Below are 24,009 nucleotides of genomic sequence, written 5' to 3'. Positions count from 1 at the left end.
CGACCCTTTTATTATTTGTCATAAATGGTTACTATATCATAATAAACATGCGCAGAGTCGAATAATATGTACTGCGCATGTCAATAATGCTATAGTAATCAATTATATCGAAAAATAAAAAGGTTGAAATTTGGTTATTTGAAAAAATCCCTGTACTATGTACAGGGAAATTTTCGAAAAATGGCCAATTTTCGACCCTTTTATTTTTTGACATAAATGGTTACTATAGCATAATAAACATGCGCAGAGTCGAATAATGGGTTCTGCGCATGTCAATTGTGCTATTGTAACCAGTTTTATCGAAAAATAAAAAGGTCGAAAATTGGCCATTTTTGGAAAATATCCCTGTACTATAATAGTAAAGGGAAATTTTCGAAAAATGGCCAATTTTCGACCCTTCTATTTTTTGACATAAATGGTTACTTTAGCATAATAAACATGCGCAGAGTCGAATAATGGGTTCTGCGCATGTCAATTGTGCTATCGTAACCAGTTTTATCGAGAAATAAAAAGGTCGAAATTTTGCCATTTTTTGATAAATCCCTCTACTATAGTACAGGGAAATTTTCGAAAAATGGCCATTTTTCGACCCTTTTATTTTTTGTCATAAATGGTTACTATATCATAATAAACATGCGCAGAGTCGAATAAAGGGTTCTGCGCATGTCAATTGTGCTATCGTAACCAGTTTTATCGAGAAATAAAAAGGTCGAAATTTTGCCATTTTTTGATAAATCCCTCTACTAATAGTACAGGGAAATTTTCGAAAAATGGCCATTTTTCGACCCTTTTATTTTTTGTCATAAATGGTTACTATATCATAATAAACATGCGCAGAGTGGAATAATGGGTTCTGCGCATGTCAATTGTGCTATTGTAACCAGTTTTATCGAAAAATAAAAAGGTCGAAAATTGGCCATTTTTCGAAAATATCCCTGTACTATAATAGTAAAGGGAAATTTTCGAAAAATGGCCAATTTTCGACCCTTCTATTTTTTGACATAAATGGTTACTTTAGCATAATAAACATGCGCAGAGTCGAATAATGGGTTCTGCGCATGTCAATTGTGCTATCGTAACCAGTTTTATCGAAAAATAAAAAGGTCGAAATTTTGCCATTTTTTGATAAATCCCTCTACTATAGTACAGGGAAATTTTCGAAAAATGGCCAATTTTCGACCCTTTTATTTTTTGTCATAAATGGTTACTATAGCATAATAAACATGCGCAGAGTCGAATAATGGGTTCTGCGCATGTCAATTGTGCTATAGTAACCAGTTTTATCGAAAAATAAAAAGGTCGAAATTGGCCATTTTTGGATAAAATCCCTGTACTATAGTACAGGGAAATTTTCGAAAAATGGCCAATTTTCGACCCTTTTATTTTTTGTCATAAATGGTTACTATAGCATAATAAACATGCGCAGAGTCGAATAATGGGTTCTGCGCATGTCAATTGTGCTATAGTAACCAGTTTTATCGAAAAATAAAAAGGTCGAAAATTGGCCATTTTTTGAAAAAATCCCTGTACTATAGTATAGGGAAATTTTCGAAAAATGGCCAATTTTCGACCCTTTTATTTTTTGTCATAAATGGTTACTATAGCATAATAAACATGCGCAGAGTCGAATAATGGGTTCTGCGCATGTCAATTGTGCTATAGTAACCAGTTTTATCGAAAAATAAAAAGGTCGAAAATTGGCCATTTTTGGAAAAAATCCCTGTACTATAGTACAGGGAAATTTTCGAAAAATTGCCATTTTTCGACCCTTTTATTTTTTGTCATAAATGGTTACTATATCATAATAAACATGCGCAGAGTCGGATAATGGGTTCTGCGCATGTATATTGTGCTATAGTAACCAGTTTTATCGAAAAATAAAAAGGTCGAAAATTGGCAATTTTTGGAAAAAATCCCTGTACTATGGTACAGGGAAATTTTCGAAAAATGGCCAATTTTCGACCCTTTTATTTTTTGTCATAAATGGTTACTATAGCATAATAAACATGCGCAGAGTCGAATAATGGGTTCTGCGCACGTCAATTGTGCTATAGTAACCAGTTTTATCGAAAAATAAAAAGGTCGAAAAATGGCCAATTTTCGACCCTTCTATTTTTTGACATAAATGGTTACTATAGCATAATAAACATGCGCAGAGTCGAATAATGGGTTCTGCGCATGTCAATTGTGCTATAGTAACCAGTTTTATCGAAAAATAAAAAGGTCGAAAATTGGCCATATTTGGAAAAAATCCCTGTACTATAGTACAGGGAAATTATCGAAAAATTGCCATTTTTCGACCCTTCTATTTTTTGACATAAATGGTTACTATAGCATAATAAGCATGCGCAGAGTCGGATAATGGGTTCTGCGCATGTCAATTGTGCTATAGTAACCAGTTTTATCGAAAAATAAAAAGGTCGAAAATTGGTCATTTTTGGAAAAAATCCCTGTACTATAGTACAGGGAAATTGTCGAAAAATTGCCATTTTTCGACCCTTCTATTTTTTGACATAAATGGTTACTATAGCATAATAAACATGCGCAGAGTCGGATAATGGGTTCTGCGCATGTCAATTGTGCTATAGTAACCAGTTTTATCGAAAAATAAAAAGGTCGAAAATTGGCCATTTTTGGAAAAAATCCCTGTACTATAGTACAGGGATTTTTTTCGAAAAATGGCCAATTTTCGACCCTTCTATTTTTTGACATAAATGGTTATTATAGCATAATAAACATGCGCAGAGTCGAATAATGGGTTCTGCGCATGTCAATTGTGCTATAGTAACCAGTTTTATCGAAAAATAAAAAGGTCGAAAATTGGCCATTGTTGGAAAAAATCCCTGTACTATAGTACAGGGAAATTTTCGAAAAATTGCCATTTTTCGACCCTTTTGTTTTTTGTCATAAATGGTTACTATAGCATAATAAACATGCGCAGAGTCGAATAATGGGTTCTGCGCATGTCAATTGTGCTATAGTAACCAGTTTTATCGAAAAATAAAAAGGTCGAAAATTGGCCATTTTTGGAAAAAATCCCTGTACTATAGTACAGGGAAATTTTCGAAAAATGGCCAATTTTCGACCCTTTTATTTTTTGACATAAATGGTTACTATAGCATAATAAACATGCGCAGAGTCGAATAATGGGTTCTGCGCATGTCAATTGTGCTATAGTAACCAGTTTTATCGAAAAATAAAAAGGTCGAAAATTGGCAATTTTTGGAAAAAATCCCTGTACTATAGTACAGGGAAATTTTCGAAAAATTGCCATTTTTCGACCCTTTTATTTTTTGTCATAAATGGTTACTATAGCATAATAAACATGCGCAGAGTCGAATAATGGGTTCTGCGCATGTCAATTGTGCTATAGTAACCAGTTTTATCGAAAAATAAAAAGGTCGAAAATTGGCCATTGTTGGAAAAAATCCCTGTACTATAGTACAGGGAAATTTTCGAAAAATGGCCAATTTTCGACCCTTTTATTTTTTGACATAAATGGTTACTATAGCATAATAAACATGCGCAGAGTCGAATAATGGGTTCTGCGCATGTCAATTGTGCTATAGTAACCAGTTTTATCGAAAAATAAAAAGGTCGAAAATTGGCCATTTTTGGAAAAAATCCCTGTACTATAGTACAGGGAAATTTTCGAAAAATTGCCATTTTTCGACCCTTTTATTTTTTGTCATAAATGGTTACTATAGCATAATCAACATGCGCAGAGTCGAATAATGGGTTCTGCGCATGTCAATTGTGCTATAGTAACCAGTTTTATCGAAAAATAAAAAGGTCGAAAATTGGCCATATTTGGAAAAAATCCCTGTACTATAGTACAGGGAAATTTTCGAAAAATGGCCAATTTTCGACCCTTTTATTTTTTGTCATAAATGGTTACTATAGCATAATAAACATGCGCAGAGTCGAATAATGGGTTCTGCGCATGTCAATTGTGCTATAGTAACCAGTTTTATCGAAAAATAAAAAGGTCGAAAATTGGCCATTTTTGGAAAAAATCCCTGTACTATAGTACAAGGAAATTTTCGAAAAATTGCCATTTTTCGACCCTTTTATTATTTGTCATAAATGGTTACCATAGCATAATAAACATGGGCAGAGTCGAATAATGGGTTCTGCGCATGTCAATTGTGCTATAGTAACCAGTTTGATCGAAAAATAAAAAGGTCGAAAATTGGCCATTTTTAGAAAAAATCCCTGTACTATAGTACAGGGAAATTTTCGAAAAATGGCCAATTTTCGACCCTTTTATTTTTTGACATAAATGGTTACTATAGCATAATAAACATGCGCAGAGTCGAATAATGGGTTCTGAGCATGTCAATTGTGCTATAGTAACCAGTTTTATCGAAAAATAAAAAGGTCGAAAATTGGCCATTTTTGGAAAAAATTCCTGTACTATAGTACAGGGAAATTTTCGAAAAATGGCCAATTTTCGACCCTTTTATTTTTTGTCATAAATGGTTACTATAGCATAATAAACATGCGCAGAGTCGAATAATGGGTTCTGCGCATGTCAATTGTGCTATAGTAACCAGTTTTATCGAAAAATAAAAAGGTCGAAAATTGGCCATTTTTGGAAAAAATCCCTGTACTATTATAATAGTACAGGGAAATTTTCGAAAAATTGCCATTTTTCGACCCTTTCATTATTTGTCATAAATGGTTACTATATCATAATAAACATGCGCAGAGTCGAATAATATGTACTGCGCATGTCAATAATGCTATAGTAATCAATTATATCGAAAAATAAAAAGGTCGAAAATTGGCCATTTGTAGAAAATTTCCCTGTACAATTTTTCGACCCTTTTATTATTTGTCATAAATGGTTACTATAGCATAATAAACATGCGCAGAGTCGAATAATGGGTTCTGCGCATGTCAAGTGTGCTATAGTAACCAATTTTATCGAAAAATAAAAAGGTCGAAAATTGGCCATTTTTGGAAAAAATCCCTGTACTATAGTACAGGGAAATTTTCAAAAAATGGCCAATTTTCGACCCTTTTATTTTTTGACATAAATGGTTACGATAGCATAATAAACATGCGTAGAGTCGAATAATGGGTTCTGCGCATGTCAAGTGTTCTATAGTAACCAGTTTTATCTAAAAATAAAAAGATCGAAAATTGGTTATTTTTTTAAATAACACCATTCTCGTGAAAATCGGGTAATAAAATTTACGGCATCCTGGCAACCTTCGCTGAGGTACAACAACACGCGACAAGGCTATTGTATAATCTGTTTTGTTTTAACTATATTAAAATGTGGTCTGCGCATGGTAAATTTTGACCCCCTTTTTTACACAAATGCTTACTTATACATAATTTGCCATGCGCAGAATCACATATACATTTTTTGTTTTTTTAAATTATCTGTACAAAAAAATAAAAGCAAAAAAATGTTTTGACATAGAGTACTGTAAAAGTACATTTTTATGTGATAAATATAGCATTGCCAATTTTATTATTCTCCCAAATATATAAAAGAAATGCTGACTGTTTTATATAAAATATTGTGCTCGAATTTCTTCACCGCCTTTGTTCTCTAGTTGTGTAAAATTCTCACACGTAGGTTGCTCAAAAGATTCTTCCATATCCCATTCGTCTCTATACGGTTCACCCTTAGCGATACAGAAGTTATGAAGCACACAGCAAGCGATGACCATTTGGCCGACGTTACGCAGAGCATTTTCATTACGTTTTGCTAGTACGTGCCACCTTCCTCGTAGCATTTTCAACGACCTTTTTACCGTGTTTGCTTTAGAGAGTTTATCATTGAATTCTTGCTGCTTATCTGTATTAGTATCTGGAAATGGGGTGATCATCCAGTTTGTAAGTGGGTAACCAGAATCTGCTATCAACGTCACTGGTGGTATATCTGTGCCATTTAATTCTTCAGTCACCTGCAGATTTTACAGAGAGCCATGGTTACATTGCGAGTTGTAAAATCAACTAAATAGGTACCTTTTGATTTCCAATGACCTAAGACCCACTGTATACTGTATGTAAATTATACTTCAGCAATCCCTTATTTTTAAATTAAATTCAATTCAATAAACTTTATTGTCAAACTCATTAATGGCTTGAAACTTTGGCTGAAAGTACACACATTTAAAATTGTCTAAAACAATGTCGCACAAACAGTAATAAAAAGTATAAAATCACATAAAACTGAGAACAAGATGTTAAAGATGTATTGTCCCCCTGAAAATGAATTATTTTTACCTGAAAAAAATTATCGCAAACAGTCAAATTGACTGGAAGTCAATGTTTTTTTGGTTAAACTGTTTTGTATTTTTATAAGTGAACTTTTTTCTATGGAAGTGAATAACTATTAATGTCTGATTTTATCAATTTTAATTTTTTTATGATTTTGGTGGAAATTACATCTTTAATGCTACTTTGAAAACTCAACCTTTTAAACTATTCATGACTTGACAAAAATTGGCAAACCAAACTCTATGAGATTAGCACCTCCAAATGATGTCATAAGTCATTGCAAAATCAAAAGCTCTCTATTGAGGATGCTGTGTTTTTTGGTTATAATATAGCGCCATCATTTTAAGTGATGTATGCTAATGTATTCATATTTTGGTCTTTCCAGCTCGATTAAACAAGCACAGTATTCTTGCAAGTAAGTTTCTTTCTCATTTATCCATGGTTAAACTAGATCGGTCATTCTTCCCCAGAGATTTGGAATGTTGGCAGTACAGTAGATAATATAGGTGTGTTGCTTCTTTTATTTTAATATGTGTATTGGTTTTTTAATTGTTGTATACAACCCATTGTCATTGATTGTACTAAGTGGTCACCCAGTACTGTATAAAGAAGAAATACAAGAACTATAGTTAGCCCATGTTCTTCCTGAGATGAAATGAAGAAAATCATTTGAACAGCCCTATGTTATAGTGGACTAACCTGCCTGATTGTATGAACATTTCTTATTGCACCGCTCAAGAGAACATTTTATAAAAACAGAGTAATTATAGAGATTACCTTTGGGAACAGCTCTTCATTAGCTCCGTTTTTGTACAACCTTGAATTTTTCAGAACCGCATCTTTTTCTATGTTCCCTGGCCATCCTACGTCAACGTTTGTGAATCTGCAATGAAAAATATAATAACAAATATATGTATGTTTCTCTTAAAAAACCCGAATTCTCACAATGCAAATGGACATATTATTACCTTAATTTGTCGTCAGCTACTGCTTGTAATACAATTGAGTGCCACCGATTTTGATTTTCATAATCATCAGGATGATCATAAGGCGTTGCGATGGGTACATGGCTCGCATCTACAGCACCGGCACATTGCACAATCCCATAATTCTCTCTGAAGCCTCTTATCGTCTCTACAAGACGGTCTCCTTCTGGCCAAGTTATATACTCTTCTCGTAACATATTCACAATTCCATTGCAAACTGAATTGACGTTCTTACAAGCTGTAGACCGTGCAACCCCGAAAAGTTTTGAAAGCACTCGTAAGTTTTCACCCGTCGCTAATCTTGACAGAGCGATTGCGACACATTTATCGACAGGCAGGTTGCGCCCAAATGGATTGTTTTGCCGTTGAATCAACCTCGTTAATGTTTCACAAAGATGTTCAAATGTTTGTCGTCTCATACGAAAGTGTTTCAGCCAATCTTCGTCGGTGAAATTTTCAAGAACGTTAACCCACCACTCATCGCTTCGTGGTATAACCACCCGTTTAGGTATTGGAATGGTGCACAACCGAAGGTAGCCATCCACCACAAGCTTTTCCTTTTTCTTCATATGCTGTAGGAATACGACTTTCCCAATATCACCAAGTGGTGTTGGTCTCCTACCACGGGTACGAGATAACCGGTTCCTAACTATGTCATTGCTTGTATCAAATAAGTAAGCAGAGACAATAGTCATGAGTTGGCCAAATTCTTCTTCATTCATTGTGTGTATTTAGTAACTATTCTACATAGACTGTGGCACACTCACAGAGAAAGCACTAATACAGGCAGTGTTGTCTAGAGTAATATAATTCTCTAAGCCATGTGTTGAACTGAACTACTGTGGCTGTCTGCATGCTATCTCTGTACTGCTATTCAAACAACAAGCAAGTATGTACTATAAATAGAGTACAACTGCTAAATCCATGCTTCAATGGTTCTATGAAGCTTGAGTAACCAATCACAGACTTATCAGTTAGTTGACCTCAACAGGATATCAATAAACATCACAAGCTGACCTCATGTCACACACAAGCATGGTGGCACTCATGGTTTGATGTCAGAAGCTAAATTCTTTGTTTTCTTTTACTTGAACAGAAATTCAAAATTACAATGAACTGCAGTGTCTGGCATGAAGATGCAACATTTGCATTGATTAGCATATGGGGAGATTCAGAAATCCAGGATGGATTTGACGGCACAAGAAGAAATGCATCTACATACGCCACCATTCAAAACCGACTGAAACAATTGGGCTACCATTTTCAAGTTAGACAAGTGATAAACAAATGTAAAAGTTTACGTAAACAGTATCATATGATCAAAGAGGAGCACAAAAAGACGGGATCCGGGCCAATGCATTGGCTGTATTTTAACAAAATGGATGCTGTATTCTGTAAAGAGCGTGAAAGGAAGAAAAAAGTAGCACCACCAGCAGCAGCAACCAATTCTGAAGTCTCGTCAGCAGTAGCTGGATTGGGTAGCAGTAATTTTACAGAAACTGATGCTGTTTCAGAATGTAGTGGTATGTATTTATCATAACGTGGGCAAGTAATAATGCGGTTGTGACATTCATTTTATGGGTAAATGGTAAACCTCTCACAGGAAAAAGGAATTTAACTTGATAAGTCATAAAATCCACTATAATTTCAAAGTAAATGCTGTACCTTGTTAAAAAACTTGTTTTCTATAATATTTGTACAACTCTGGGTATTCAAAACAATTCATTTTTACAACACCGGAGATCAGTAATTGGATAACAAGGGATAATAAACAAAAAGCCATTACATAACCTTCAGTGCACAAGCAGGAATCTCAAGGTCACTTAAGGATTAGCCTCCTTTCTTCCTTATGGTTTTGTCATCATCATAATCAAGTTACAGGTCTCTTGCATACCATTAAAAAGGAGTTAAAATTAATAAGAATAAAAGAAATTTGACACTTCTCAAAGGAAGATAAATAGAGATGAACAGATAAAATATATAAAATAAACATTAAATTAAACATGATATATAACTATAAGTACTGTACTCTTACATTTTATTTCATAAAAACCTATAAGTATATAGGGAATAATTTTAAATGAGTATTTTCCAGTCTTCACCTTTTTAGAAACAATATGTGTTTAAGGAATTTGTAAATGTTTTTATTATTATAGGTAATTTAAATCTGCTAATCAAATAAATTTCAATTATAACAAGAAATATTTCTTACAAAAAATGCCGCTCATCTCACGATAACTACTGTCTACATGCATCTCAATATTTATCAGCAAATGTTTTCATAGACTCTCTTTTCCCAGACGTGCTTTGGGGTGTGCGCATGCCCAATCCAAGTTCCAAATATCCATTTTTTCAGCCGCAGTAAACTATAAGCTACTGCATGGTAACTGTCTCCTAATGCTTCCGTTCTCTTGAATATAACTCCCTAAAGGAGAGTGCGAAAATCACACAAAATAAGTAAGAAATAATAAAACAAAAATTACAGTATTAATTTTTGCTTTCTGATCTTTTTTAGATGTTTCATTTCCAGAACTTAATTTTTCATTGGATGACGAGCCAGATCAAGGTAAATTTGCATAAAAAAAAACAAAAAACCAGCAAAATTCCTTAATTAATTTCACTTTAATTACCAATTTTAAAATCCTACACAATACGCAGTACTGCTGTTTTGTCCAAGGGCCTGTTTATACAACACGCTGAATCAACATGGTTCTACGTTGACGTGTTGTATAAACAGAAATGGATTTCGTGTAATTACTAAACCACCTAGAAAGGCTACCTGAAAAGGCTACGTGAGGACCAGCCAGGTTGGTGAGCTTAAGTAGCCTTTTTAAGTAGCCAAAGGGGACAAGTTGCCCTTTATTATAGCAGCAGACAGCCTACGCCGTGAGTCTGAATACATTTCATCAAATCCACGCCCCTAGACAACAGGGAATTTTCTCTAGGATCTTTTATTTTCAATTTTGTTGGCGCAGTAGTAATTTTTAGTAAGACTTTTATCAGCTACATATATAAAAATATCAATCATTTTAAATTTGTTTATCAATAGATGACGGTGCTGGCTCATCAAAAGATGTGGAAATTAAAGAAGGTGTGTATATATTTTGTTTACTTTAAAAAGAAAAAGAAGCAGTAATTCCTGTATACTTCTTTTATGCAGTCTTTTTCCGTTGATTGATATTATTTGTGGTACGGAATTTTGAGTCGACATAGCGTTTATCAACATGTGTCTCACTAGAAGCGAGTTTTATAGAATTGGACAACTGAACTTAGCAGTTCCCACCAAAGATGTTTTTATGAGAATCAATGAGCTTGGAATAGCATCAACCAAGCCCCGCGGATGTCGTGCCGGAAAAAGAAAACAGAGAGAAATAAAGGTTAGAATTACACCACGTAGAACTAGAAACGGGGAACACCGATCGTCGAAAAGTCAATGTAGAACGATTAAGCAAGATAATCTAGTTGAACTCTCTAATGGGAAATGGACTCTTCCCTCTTTATTTATGACAAATGCTCGATCTCTAAATAATAAAATGGATGAACTGGCTACACGCGTTAGGAAATCTAAACCTGTCGTGATTGCAATTACTGAGACTCACTTAAATCCCGCGTTTCCTGACAAGTTGATAGAGTTAGAGGGATACTCGATGGTGCGACGTGATAGGCAAAATCGCAGCGGTGGAGGTATCATCATGTATGTTCGTGAAGACCTATCTTATCGAGTTTGGTCTGAACTTAATAACGAATCACTGGAAAGTGTGTGGATAACAACCCGGCCAAAACGTTTGCCGCGACAATATTCGAACATCTCCTACGGCCTTATCTATCACCCGGAGAGTTCTGTAAATAATGATTGGGAAATGGCGTCTCACATTACACAGAGTTTAGATTATATTTGTAGTAAACATCCGGAATCAGGAATAATCGTCACAGGAGACTTCAACCGAATGAGAGACAACCTTATTGTTAAGTATCCCTTAAAACAGATCGTTAAAGTTTCAACTAGAGATCGCGCATCACTTGATTTAATATATACTAATATGAGCGATGTTTTTAATGCACCTACTAAAGAATCACCTTTAGGACTGTCTGATCACAACGTCATCGTATGCACCCCAATCGTAGGAACATTTAAATCGCCTAACGTCTTCGCTTACCATACAAAACGTAGCTGTAAACCGGGTGCCAAGGAAAACTTCGAACGCGACATTAATAACATTAGATGGCAAGATCTATATCGAATGGATGGATGCTGTAACCAGTTTGAACTGTATCATAAGAACATTTCTGAACTCTTAAATTTACACTTCCCCCAAGTAACGATTAAAAGACTTCTTAAAGATAAGCCATGGGTTAATAATGCGTTTAAAGGTATCGTTTCTAGACGGCAAGCAGCTTTTGCAATTGACCCCATGTCTGCCGAATATAAGAAACTTAGAAACTTATCTAACCGAATGGCTAAATCTTTGAGAGGTGATTTTTATCGTAATAGTATTGCCCAGTTATTCTCGTCCGATTCTAAATCTTGGTGGAGGGGTATTAAACAATTTCTTAATCTCGGAAAGGGTACTAAGTACTTTGAAACTATGGCTAATGAATTATGTAACGGGAACGTATACGATCTTACCACGAAAATTAGTGGTTTTTTCCAGTCCCTGACTTCTGAGTTCAAACCTCTTGAACCAAAAACCAATGATTGTAACACTGTAGTACCACCCCATTTAATTATCACGCCAGAGACAATTGAGTCTAAGCTTAAACTTGTGAAATGTAATAAAGCCCCAGGCCCGGACGGAATCCCTCCGTGGGTACTACGTGATTTTGCCAATGTCCTTTCCAAGCCAATAAGTGCAATAGTTAACTCCAGTTTAAGGGAAGGGGTTCTCCCCATGCTTTGGAAGTCAGCCGATATAATCCCCATTCCAAAGGTTAACCCACCTAAGGTTCTTGAGAATGACTTGCGTCCTATTTCGCTGACTTCCACCACCATGAAAGTTATTGAAGGGATCGTAGGGGAAATGATTTGGGTCCAAATTAAAGATAAAATCAAGTTGAATCAATTTGGTTGCTCTAAGGGTGTGTCTACCACTGACGCTCTTATACTTTTGTTAACCGAATGCTTTAATGCTACTGACCAAGGAGATGAAATGAGATTATTATTGCTTGATTTCAAAAAGGCTTATGATTTAATTGACCATAATATATTAATTGATAAGTTGTATAATTTAGGGGTCGAAGACCATCTAATCTCTTGGATCTATGCTTTTCTATGTGATAGAAAACAACGTGTTAAACTAGGCGATGAATTGTCCCCTTGGACAGTCGTTAAGGGTGGTATCCCCCAAGGATCCTGGTTGGGGCCCATGTTGTTTATCATCTTTGTCGACGATCTTCTGGATGGGGTGCCGTGCATGAAATACATGGACGACACCTCCATCCATGAACGCGTCGGCAACGATGGGGCAACTGTACTCCAAACCACTCTTGACGAAACTGTCCAGTGGGCTAAGGATAACAATATGTACCTTAATATTAAGAAAACGAAAGAGATGAGAATTAGTTGTAAAAGGTCAAAGACTGCTTTTGAGCCACTCCATGTTGGAGATTGTAATCTGGAACGTGTTGACGAATTTAAACTTCTTGGTGTAATTATTTCTCATAATTTGTCATGGCAACCTCATATTGATCAAATGATTAGTAAATGTAATTCTAGAATGTACTTTCTCAAACAGGTGCGGAGGGCAGGCCTGGATGCCCCCGCACTTGTCCAATTTTATACTAGTATCATTAGACCAATATTAGAATATGCGGCCCCAGTTTGGGGATCAAATATTACGAAGCAACAGAATCAACAACTTGAACAAATTCAGAGAAGGGCCTTTAAATGTATTTTTCCGCATGCTACTTATTCCGATGCCCGCAGCTTCCTTGGTTTTTCTACCTTAGAAGACCGCCGTGTTCGACTGTGCAAGGATTTTTTTGTTAAAATCAAAGACCCCAGTCACAGATTGAATCATTTGTTACCGGAGGCTCCTTCTGCTGCTTATAATCTTAGAAGACTCCGTGAGTTCTGTATCCCTAGAGTTAAAACTAACCGTTCAAAAACGTTTATTATTAATCACGGATTATTCCAAAAATGGTAAACATTTTGTGTTATGTTTCCGCGACCTTCCGTACCTTTGTGTGTAAATATTATTGAAAATTTTTGAAGTTTTTAACATTTTTTAAATTTGTAAACATTTTTAATACTTTTAAATTTTTATCCTGCAGGCCTATGTCATTAACAATTTGAATTTTATATTTATTGTTTTTATAATAAGTTATTTTTAATTGTAATTTTGTTTTAATTTTTTGATTGTATGTTCTACATTTCTGAATGTCTTTTATATTTGTATATTGCATTTTATTTTTCTGAGTGAAACGCTTTTGTTAAACTTCAATCTTTCGTTTGATTGCAATAAAGTTCTATTCGTATTCGTATTCGTATGGTAAAAAAAACTAAAAATGTTTTTATTGTGTACAAATTAAATGTTTAAAATAGCACCCTCTATGTTTGGTTGTATTCATAAAAAATAATATAAATACCTGTAGCACCCTCTATGGTTTGGTTGTGCTTTTATGCTGTTTCCAGATATTCAATTTTCCAAACCTTTGCTTAAAACTGAACTCAATACTTGATTTGATTTTAAACTACTGAATGGTGGAGTGTTTTACTGTTAAATATTTTTTAAATAAATTTGTCATTAATATTATGTCATTGTAGATGTTAGTCAAACAGAAGAAAGTGAATTTTCAGCTCAAAGTAAGTAGTAAAGTGTTTAGCAGTAAAGCTAATGAGATACCTTCTTGATATTTTATTTTTTTTCTCTTTTATTCATTTCATCTTCAAATACAATAATTTTATGACTTCCCAATATGTATTCCGTTGTTATTCTGATTTTCCCTCGTTATTTTCTTATACCTTCTTGATATTTATACTTTGCTTTTTATTTTAATACAGTTATGTTTTCAGAACTTTCAACTAACCAACAAACTGAGGAAACAGTGGACACAGCTGCTCAAAGTAAATATTCAATAATTCCAAAGAATGAGATCTAATTGTAAACATATTCATAAGAAGCAATAATAAGCTGTATATAGTCTGGGTTCCAGACAGAGTTTTGACTTAATATTAGCAAAAAGATAAATATTTTGTCACATATGGCGTTTCATACATTCTTGAGCTTGTAAACTCGGACAAAAATCGAAATATCGACTAGTGGACTAACATAAAAAAAGACAAGAGGTTTGTTATTCTTAAGGTTCCTAGGAAAATAGAATTTATAATAAAAAATATTCTGTAAATGTTATAAATTAATATTTGTGCAATTTTTAAAATTTTAGGAAGTGCGAAAAATAACATGAAACGAAAACGTTATGCCGATTCTATAGGTAAGCCTTATTATAAATATTAGTTATTAATTTCTATTCGTAATTGTAAAATGTAGGATATTAACACAATGCATAGTACAATACTTACATTTAATATATTATGTAGTTTTCAATTTGCGATGACCTAGCTAGGTCATGTCAATCAATGTGTCATCAGTCGTAGGTAACGAGGAAACCTGTTCCAATATCCTTGCATGTGCACAATGAATTATCATGACATACTTTTGGCATCGGTCATCCAAAATCAAAATCCTCCTAATGAACTATTCAACAACCTGATATCGATAAACAAAAATGGTATGGTCTAGGGGCATGGCAAATAAAAAAGTTTTCAACCTGCCGTAGAAGTCAAGTTAAAAATACTAACTCAACATACAGGCACTGTATAGTGGTTGGCTCTTCCAATACGAGCTCTTATTTCATGGTTTGAAAATGCCCCGTGCTCACCGACAAAAATAGACCTACTTAATTACTTGTCTGATCAGTTTTACCATGTAATACAGAATTATCTCTCGTACATATTGTTAGAGAATTCATATATATATCCCACCTCGTGAATAAAAATACTGAAAGATGAGGGCGTATCAATTTGATCTCTGTTGCACGTGCGTACAACTGAGGACTACTGCTGGTCCGCCGTACCACGCCGAGAATGTTAAAGAGTCGCTATCCAATCGAGTTTGAACAATACCATGAAAGCCCCAGTGGTCTAATGGTTAGGGCAACTGCATATCAAGCAGACGGTCCGAGTTCGAGTCTCGGTTGGGGCGACTTTTTCTCATTCTCACAGATTTCCTCATCTCTATCGTTTTAAATTAATTAATTTAATTAATTAAATTTCAGTATATCACCGGGATGTTTAGAATTAATCTTCTTTGCCTGATGTGTTTAATTTATATAAATTTACAGGCTATTCAAAGAAACCAAAATACAATTCCTTGATAAACAGCTTTGCAAACGCTATGCGGCAAGTGAACAGGGAGTTTGAAACCAGATTTTTTGAGCATTTGAGGGAGATGGAAAGAGAGAGGATGCACTGGGAAGAATTGAGAGAAGAAAGAGAAGAGAAAAGATTACAGGCTCAAGAAGAAAGAAATCACGCCAGACAGATACAATTTCTACAGGCAATCAATAATATCTTCCGACCAAGTGCAGAAACAAAAAGATCCAGCCAGGCATCAACGTCAAAGCCTCAGCCGACTGGGTTACAAACGGCATCAATGATTTCCACAAACTATGAACACATTAGAAATCATTCGTATGCTCCTCCGTCATCAATTTACGATTATCAACAACCACTATCATCAATGGATACATCAAAGAGGAATGACAACCAGCCTACAAGATCAGACCAACACCCTAGGCACCATCCTCCAGCATCATCTAGTAGTCAGCACCATGTTCACCGTCCTCAATACCAATCAACAAGTCAAACCGATAGTACGGGCCACCAGCCAAATAAAACCAATCAAATAAAAACACCCCAACAGGGACCTTCTACCTCTATTGATCAAACGGTAATTAAACATGAACATTTGCATGTACACCACCGTACTAAATCTTCCTGTCCTAATGATCTTATGAATTACTTGGCACCGGCACGTTTTTAAAGTATGTGTACTTATACTGTATTTGTGGTACAGTCTCTGGGGGCTGGATGACATTTGGTGACAACTAGGGGTAGGATTATACTTTGATTGCATGTATCAAAGTCCTTTCTCTCCAATTTTAGCCTAAAATTGTTATTAGTTTAGTGGGTGGGAAGACATTCGAACATGAGATTTATGTTCAGTCTGTACTGTACAATGGTAGGTAATAAGGAACTAAAAATGTCTAGGCCCTATGTCCAGGCCTAGCCTATTTCATAAATAAAAGTAAAGTTTTAGTTCAGTGATGATGCTTAATAAATATTTTCTGTGAAATAGTTATCATTATCAATCAATCTACTGCCTCTCGTAAGATCCTTCAGCAGCAATCTTATGTAAAATTGTCAATTGAAACAAATGTTTATAGCACCACATGTACAGTATAGGCTATCTAGGCCTAGCCAGGTCTATATAACTCGACTAACTAGCCTAGTAGCTAGGCCTACTATACTACTATATACTAGCTAGCTAGGATTAAACATGCTGACAAAGAATGTAAGAATTATTTTACTTTTATTAAATGACATATAAATGATAATATATTTGTATTGTAAGTGTTTGTAATTATTGTCTTTAACATTCAATTTTAATAAAGATGCGCACTTGACTTCACCAATACTAGCCTAGGCCTAACTAATACTTTAGTAGGCCCTAGTACCTAGCTAAATATAGTAGTAGGCTAGCCTAGTACCTAGCTAAATAGTTAGTAGGCATAGCCAAAATACCAACAACTTACTTCGTGTCTTGCCACCAAATTATGTTCCACAAACTGCTGATTTTTAGTGCGCCCTCTATCAATATAAACGTAAACAAACTTTTTAAATAATATGGCGCGAGAAAATAGTAGACAGCACGTGTAGTTAAAAAAAGCGCCAACATTTTCTGGTTTTGCATTGGCTGCTGTTACGTTTTCACAATTTTTTGAAGGAACCTGAAAATATGGATTGTTACAACAATTAAAGATGTCCCCCAATGGAAAATGAAGATTAATAAAACAAAAAACAAAAATTGAAATAGGCCTAATGGCATATTAAAAAAACCCCAAACCCTTTTTTCAATATTTTGTCAGGCGGGTGGGGCACACCCCATATCTTCAGTTAGTTACTTTAGGCCGCCTAGGCTACTAGTTTCAATGTGGCCCCAAACAGAACACAGAACAGACACAAACGAACTTTTGCCTTAATCAAAACAATCGAAAAAAAGTGGTTCAAAAGAAAGCCTATCCACTAATTTTCGATGATACAAATCACATGATCATTTCTGCTCGAGTTTTTAGAAACAGACTTGATTTTCGACGTAAAAATTCGTACTTTTATTTAAAAATAATACAGATATTAATACAATAGGCTAAAAAATACAGTAAAATATAAATATTAAATTATGTTTAAAAATTGCCTGTTGATGTTTTCCGAGGCCTTGAGGGGCCACTAATACTACTAAATTTAAACTTTACAATGTACTGCTAAACTTTAAAATATACCCATAAATCATGGATCCTTATAAATATTGGTTTTGATTATTGTTTTAAAAAAATACGTCATCCATACTTTGTGCGTTCTCTAAGCTTGGTTCTCTTAATTCCAATGGTGCAAAGGTTGTTTAATAACCCCCTTCTAATAGTAACCCACATTATAAGTCCTATAATAATAACCCACTACTCTAATAGTAACCCATGGGGGTTACTATTAGAGTCACGATGCAGCCGTATTTTGAAAATGAGGAAATAATGCATGTTGATGCCCGGGAAGGGAGGGGGGGGGGGGGGGGGGAGAGAAGATTGAGTGTTTTTGAGTTTTGTTTATTCGTACTGTTTTATTATTTTGCTATAAGTTGCTGACCGGAAAAGTTGGGGGTCAGAAGTCTTTGTGACTCTAATAGTAACCCTCATGGGTTACTATTAGAGTAGTGGGTTATTATTATAGATTGACTTATAAGGTGGGTTACTATTAGAGGGGGAGAGAGGCTACTATTAGAGTGTGGGTTACTATTAGAAGATTTACGGTAGTAGTGTCATATTAGGCCTACATGGAATTGTATTGGATCATCAATAAAGCCTGTTAACAACACTGGGGGAATTCGTTTGAATCTAAAAGTAAAGCAAGGAAAGACCAAACACCTATGCTAGTTGGTCAACCCAGAACAGTGCACAGAAATAAACAAAAAAAATTACATTCTACAATAAAGCATCTACAAGAAACCGATCAACTACACACATTTTTAACATCAACATTATTTTAAAAGTAAGTATTGAGATAACTACTTATTAATTTTAAATAGTTTATCACTGGTGCTGGTCTAAAAGTAGATGACCATATTTTTCATAAGTCTCAAAACTAAACAAGGAAGAAGCATTGCATTCAAAACAATTGATTTTACAGAAATCAACTAAAACAACACATAAAAATTACCACAATTTGATCAATTTCAGGGAACTAATCGTCAGCAGTTTCACCAATCACGACGCGACGGATAATCTAAACTGACGCCTGTGATTGGTCAACCGTACTTGCGCGTTGCGCCGTGACGTCGTACAAATAGGAACCAAGCTTTAGCAATCATTGACATGAAGTTGTAAAACACCATTAACATGTAAATTTAGGAGTTCATCAAACTCCTGGTTAAACGCATGATATGTAGTTCTATTCATATCTTCATAGTAATGATAGGCCGCCGGACGATTGTGTATGTCAGTTGAGAACGGCCAAAATCCATACAGATGAATCTCGTCACAAAATAAGACTGAAGACGTCGTTACGTAAATTCCTAAAAACAAATCATTCAGCGTTAATAAATTAGTACTCTAGGGGAATATTTTAAGGGTTACTGTATAATATGTTATGTTAAGAGTGTGAGGTTGACTATTAAGCGTGGTTCTCACTACCCACGCGCAACGCAAAGTTAGTGGATATGTGCGCTATATAAATTGTTATATTATTATTATTATTAAGCTCCGTATTACGTAACAGTCATGCACACAGTCTCTACGTAAAGCTTTATTTATTCACGGACACTTAACTCAACTGAAAGTAAGTAAGACCGTGCTCAAAAGAAAACACCAACAAAAACAAATGTAAAAATACCTTAATTACTATCTAAAGCAGATAATAAAACAATTACAATGAAATAAAATGAAACAAGGATACACTTACTAACCACAAAATTGAATAATACACTACATTGAATACATTTAAATAAAGCTACATGAAATTAGCAGTTAACAGTTTCTACGCAACGTAAGAAAATGCCCTTCCAATAACTGTGTTTGCCTCCGCCTGCGTGAAATCATTACCAGCACTGTTGCGTCGTCGGTTCCTACTTGTGATTACGCAATACAGCACTTTGCGTCAATACGTCGCGTTACGTTACGTTGCTAGTGGAAACCATGCTTTAGGGGAAGAACGGTTTTATTACAATTATATTATTTATACAGTATTATTATAATTATTACTAAATATTTTGCAAACAGACTATACTAACCTGATGATAGCATATTCTTCAGGCCTTTTTTCAACCAATAGCTTCTTATCTCATGAAAATGGTTCGGATTTCCATGTACAAACTTTACGGATTTCAATTTACCATTTAGTAAATTGTTCACTTTAATGGCCAAGTTGTAGATTCCTCGACCAGACGAAAAACTTGGAAACCAAATGTAATTGTTGTACTCCTTCATTTTATTTATAAATTTTGATTGCTGACTTCCAGTTCGTAAACTACCAAATCTAGGAAAAAATATAGTGGATCATAATTATGGCGGATCAAGGGGAACTCATGATCTGTATAGTGCCCCGGGGTGCAAACGGGGCTCATCCTGGTTTTTGTCCTTTTATACATCACCAGTGGTGGTCACTTTGATTGGTGGTAGCGCTTTGTGCGTCACTATTACGGTAGAGGGGAATTCCACCTGTTCCCCACACGGGAGTGCCCCACCACCCATGTTGTTTTTTTATGTACATTTGTTGAATGTTGTCTGGCATGTATATGTACCGTACATTTAAATGGTTACCGAACTGACTAGCACTCACTTTAGTATACTATATAAATATTGTAATTTGTAATTTTTCTAAATTTTCTGTCTTTGTAAAGCGCATTGAGGCTTTCAGCATAATGCGCTATATCAAGTACCAGTTATTATTATTATTAATTGTAAATTGTGTATATATATCTGTACGTGAAAAAAACAAAAAGTCCTGGATACCCAACCAGTTTCTATTTCAAAATTCTTGAAGCAACTCGGCAATTTGACAATGACATCGCACAAATAATAATATATCAAATAATTGTATTTCACACGTTTTGAAACCTCAATGCTATATTGTTACTGCAGTTCTTATTTTAAATTTAATTAACTATTACTCACGAAAAATAACAGTATGCACATTTACAATGTACAAATGGTAATTGTTGAAAGGGTGATTTTGTACAAATATTAAAATCGTAAAAAAAACTGGTAAACCTATAAACTATTGTTATTCATTGGAAATATTATTATTACGCATGACAGACAGTAATTAAATTAATACACAAAGCATTCGGTCACATGTGAATATCAATCACATGACTTGATTGTGTCACGGATAATCAATCCGAGAAACGGAGATCGTTGTTTCTCTTTCTCTTTCTAAATAAGGCTCAACCTGTTATTTTTATAATGTATATACAGTAGTATCATTTAATGTAGAATAGCTAGTGAGTTATTGCATTTTTTTTCGTTTTTAATGTTAGTATGACACGCCATGTGTGCCAAATATTTTTATTCTACTCTATTTTAAAAATACCCACCTTTTAATAACAATTGAAGGGTTAAGCGTTGTTATATTACTTTTAACACCCGCGTCTTCTATAAACTGACCAATAATTGGTGGTGCGTTGCATCTAAAGAGAAATTAAATTATATAAAAAACGCTCACATACTACATGAGATCATAAAGCGTGACCGACTGATAAATGGAAATTCAGATTCATTTTAAGTGGGAACCAAGCTTACGTCCTTGCGTTACGTCTACGTCCTTGCGTTGCGTCCTAAAGCGTTCCCACTAGAACGCAACGCAGCGACGTATCGCGTCGACGTAAAGTGTGAAATCACAAGTGGGAACCGACGACGGAATAGTGCTGCAAACATCGTAGGTTTGATATTAAGCACCCGGGGGAAAACACAATGATTGGAAGGGCATTTACGTTGCGTAGATTGCGTCGCTAGTGGGAACCAAGCTTATGATATGAGACCGTATTGCAATGGCGATGGAATAGCTGTGATTGGTCAAATGACTTGCCAAGAGCGCGTGTCCTTGCTTGGGCGTAGTATGTATGTAGTATGAATCAATCAAATACAATCAGCCTTACCTTATGACAAAGTCAGCCTTATCTATTTCATTGCCACACTTACTACCGTTCAATATTCCTCCATTACCCACAATGGAACATCTTTTGTATACAGTTTGTTCGGGAGAATACTGAAAAGATACGTTTTTTGGTTTGCATTTACATTAAAACAATTTATATCGTATAATGCAAGCGGGTTACAGATTTTTTTGTGCTTCATTTCAAACTTTTCAATTATCTAACATGAGGCATACCAAACTCCTTTTAAAACATACATACATTTGATCATTGACTATTATAAAGTAGGCCTAATTAACTTTGGTAGATTTCTCGCCAGCGTACGGACATTTTGCGACAGACTCGCTGTTCAAGTCAAGAATAGGCGCGCCTATACATAGAAACATACTTGCTGCATCAATTTGTAGAATTGCAGATCTGTAGTGAGGCTTCCACCGGGTATCATGTACTTGAATTTTTGAGACTTCTTAACATTTCTCCGGTTCAGAAACATTTCTGTATGTACAATTTCTAGTAGTAGGATCTAAAAAAAAAAACAAATCGGTTGGTTGTTCACGAACGACGAAACAATTAATGTATTGTGAAGAAAAGAAATGGTATCAAAAGCTTTGAATGAAACAATTGTTGTTGGAGAATATTTATTTTCAGTTTGTAGGTTATGCTATATTTTAGCGTTCAGAAACATTGAAGGAAGAGATACTAATAAGAGGGTATTCGTTGGCGCAACAAATTTATGCAAGCTATAGGGATAGGCCTAGATATATTCTCTCGTCGAAAGTTTGCCATGGCGACTCTTGGGGGATATCATCACCTCTTACATTAATCGAATCAAAATTGTTGTAACAATTCGAGCCGATCTCATTCGATGTCGCTTTAAATGTCTCTTTAAAATATTCTGATCACAAGTAAATCAGATGTAATAATCGATTTGACGTATACGTACCTCATTTTCTCTAAATTAGATACATTTTGTTTCCATGGATTCCTGAATATAGATGACACGTCTCGATTACTTTCATTGCTCATCCACATGGACCCTGCTGCAGTAGGCCTGTGCTCTAGTTTGACGTGCGTTCGAATAGTTGCATTTCTTGTCCGTAAATTGCTGCTCAAGTTGGTAGGCCTATTTTTTACCAATACGCCTAGGCTGTCTGTTTCAAGTGAATACACGCCATGTTGAATACGCATATTATTGTAGGAATAAATTGTTATCTTCAACCTAAAATTATTATAAACGATTGATTAAAATCAATTCAAACTGAAATTGAATTCGTCACTGGCTTCTAACTAATAATGTGCGAAGGCCTGTTTGTACAAGGACGATACCGAACGAACGATATAGATAAATATATTTTATCAATGTTTTCGTAATTAGAAAGTGTTCACCCTAGAACAACTATAATAGGATAATCATTTATTTTGGATGAAAAAAATACTTTTAACAGTCTAAAATCAAATGACGATGTTGACAAATGCTCTTGTAGATCTTGTCATCTGTCGTTTGGCAGGTCCATGACAGTCGAACTCTTTTTCCATATTTTGTCGTTCGTGCTTATAGCATATATCGTGAGAATAAAAAACTGCTTTCATCAAAATGTACTCGTTGTGGTGTATCGGTTTAACACTGTACCGTACTAATCCTACATAATAGGCCTACTAAATGGAATAATAGCTCTATTCCTCCCTTTGTGTACGAAAGCATACACACATAAGAGAATGTTTTGTATAAGCCATTAAACAATTCTCCTTACCATAAATATATTACAGATATGACTGAAATTCCAAGCGTGACCGAAAAAAGTCTCTTTGTCCACAAACCACTACTGTAATTCATCATACTGGGAAAATAAAATGTTTTATCATAGGCCTAGATTTAAATACTGTAAGATATAATGCTAAGGAGACGGCGAGCTGGCCTTCTAATTGGAGGCCTAATTACACTACTTTTACATAAAATACTCATTCACCATTGTAGGCATCTACATTTCTACAATCTAAATTGTTATTCCTCCATGGGCCGAAGATATTAAACTGCGTTTTACGCAAGAATATGGGTATTATAATAATAGTTCATTCTTATATAGCGCATAGCAAGCTCTCAAATCGGTTTTTATAATCTAACATTCTAGGGCCTCCAATGAGGAAATTAAAACATTTGTGCCCAACTTACGTTAGTAGTGCTATATTGTACTTCCAATCACCGCTTCCGAGATTCTTGCTTTAATTGCTTTCCATACATGAAGAGCGAAACCACTATTTGCTTGTGTCTATTGTTTGGTGTTTGCGCCTGCGTACTCATTATGTTTTATCTATAGGCCTACTTGAGCTGGATGGATGATAAACGCGTAATGGCGCCACGTAAATGG

At 35.0% G+C, this 24,009-nt stretch overlaps 3 protein-coding genes across 3 annotated transcripts; 1 reads left to right on the top strand and 2 right to left on the bottom strand.

Annotated features, from left to right (window-relative positions):
- Window positions 1–5,451: 5,451 nt before the first annotated feature.
- Window positions 5,452–8,232, bottom strand: LOC144850098 (uncharacterized). The gene is made up of 3 exons (XM_078707292.1): window positions 7,209–8,232; window positions 7,018–7,123; window positions 5,452–5,924 (listed from the first exon to the last, which is right to left on the bottom strand). The coding sequence occupies exons 1-3, from the start codon at window positions 7,946–7,948 to the stop codon at window positions 5,523–5,525; spliced, it is 1,248 nt and encodes a 415-aa protein (XP_078563418.1). The 5' UTR covers window positions 7,949–8,232; the 3' UTR covers window positions 5,452–5,522.
- Window positions 8,233–8,248: 16 nt separating this feature from the next.
- Window positions 8,249–16,962, top strand: LOC144850097 (uncharacterized). Its single transcript, XM_078707291.1, has 7 exons — window positions 8,249–8,749; window positions 9,742–9,792; window positions 10,276–10,317; window positions 13,990–14,028; window positions 14,227–14,289; window positions 14,610–14,657; window positions 15,567–16,962. The coding sequence occupies exons 1-7, from the start codon at window positions 8,338–8,340 to the stop codon at window positions 16,265–16,267; spliced, it is 1,356 nt and encodes a 451-aa protein (XP_078563417.1). The 5' UTR covers window positions 8,249–8,337; the 3' UTR covers window positions 16,268–16,962.
- Window positions 16,963–18,621: 1,659 nt separating this feature from the next.
- Window positions 18,622–23,689, bottom strand: LOC144850250 (alpha-N-acetylneuraminide alpha-2,8-sialyltransferase-like). The gene is made up of 7 exons (XM_078707489.1): window positions 23,395–23,689; window positions 22,587–22,862; window positions 22,032–22,166; window positions 21,647–21,756; window positions 21,086–21,178; window positions 19,781–20,025; window positions 18,622–19,066 (listed from the first exon to the last, which is right to left on the bottom strand). The coding sequence occupies exons 3-7, from the start codon at window positions 22,134–22,136 to the stop codon at window positions 18,852–18,854; spliced, it is 768 nt and encodes a 255-aa protein (XP_078563615.1). The 5' UTR covers window positions 22,137–22,166; window positions 22,587–22,862; window positions 23,395–23,689; the 3' UTR covers window positions 18,622–18,851.
- Between the last annotated feature and the right edge of the window lie 320 nt (window positions 23,690–24,009).

Source organism: Antedon bifida, chromosome 8 (genome assembly GCF_963402885.1).
Source record: "Antedon bifida chromosome 8, ecAntBifi1.1, whole genome shotgun sequence".
NCBI classification, from domain to species: Eukaryota; Metazoa; Echinodermata; class Crinoidea; order Comatulida; family Antedonidae; genus Antedon; species Antedon bifida.
Note: the sequence above shows the minus strand (reverse complement) of the source record. Positions and strands in the feature narration are given on the sequence as shown.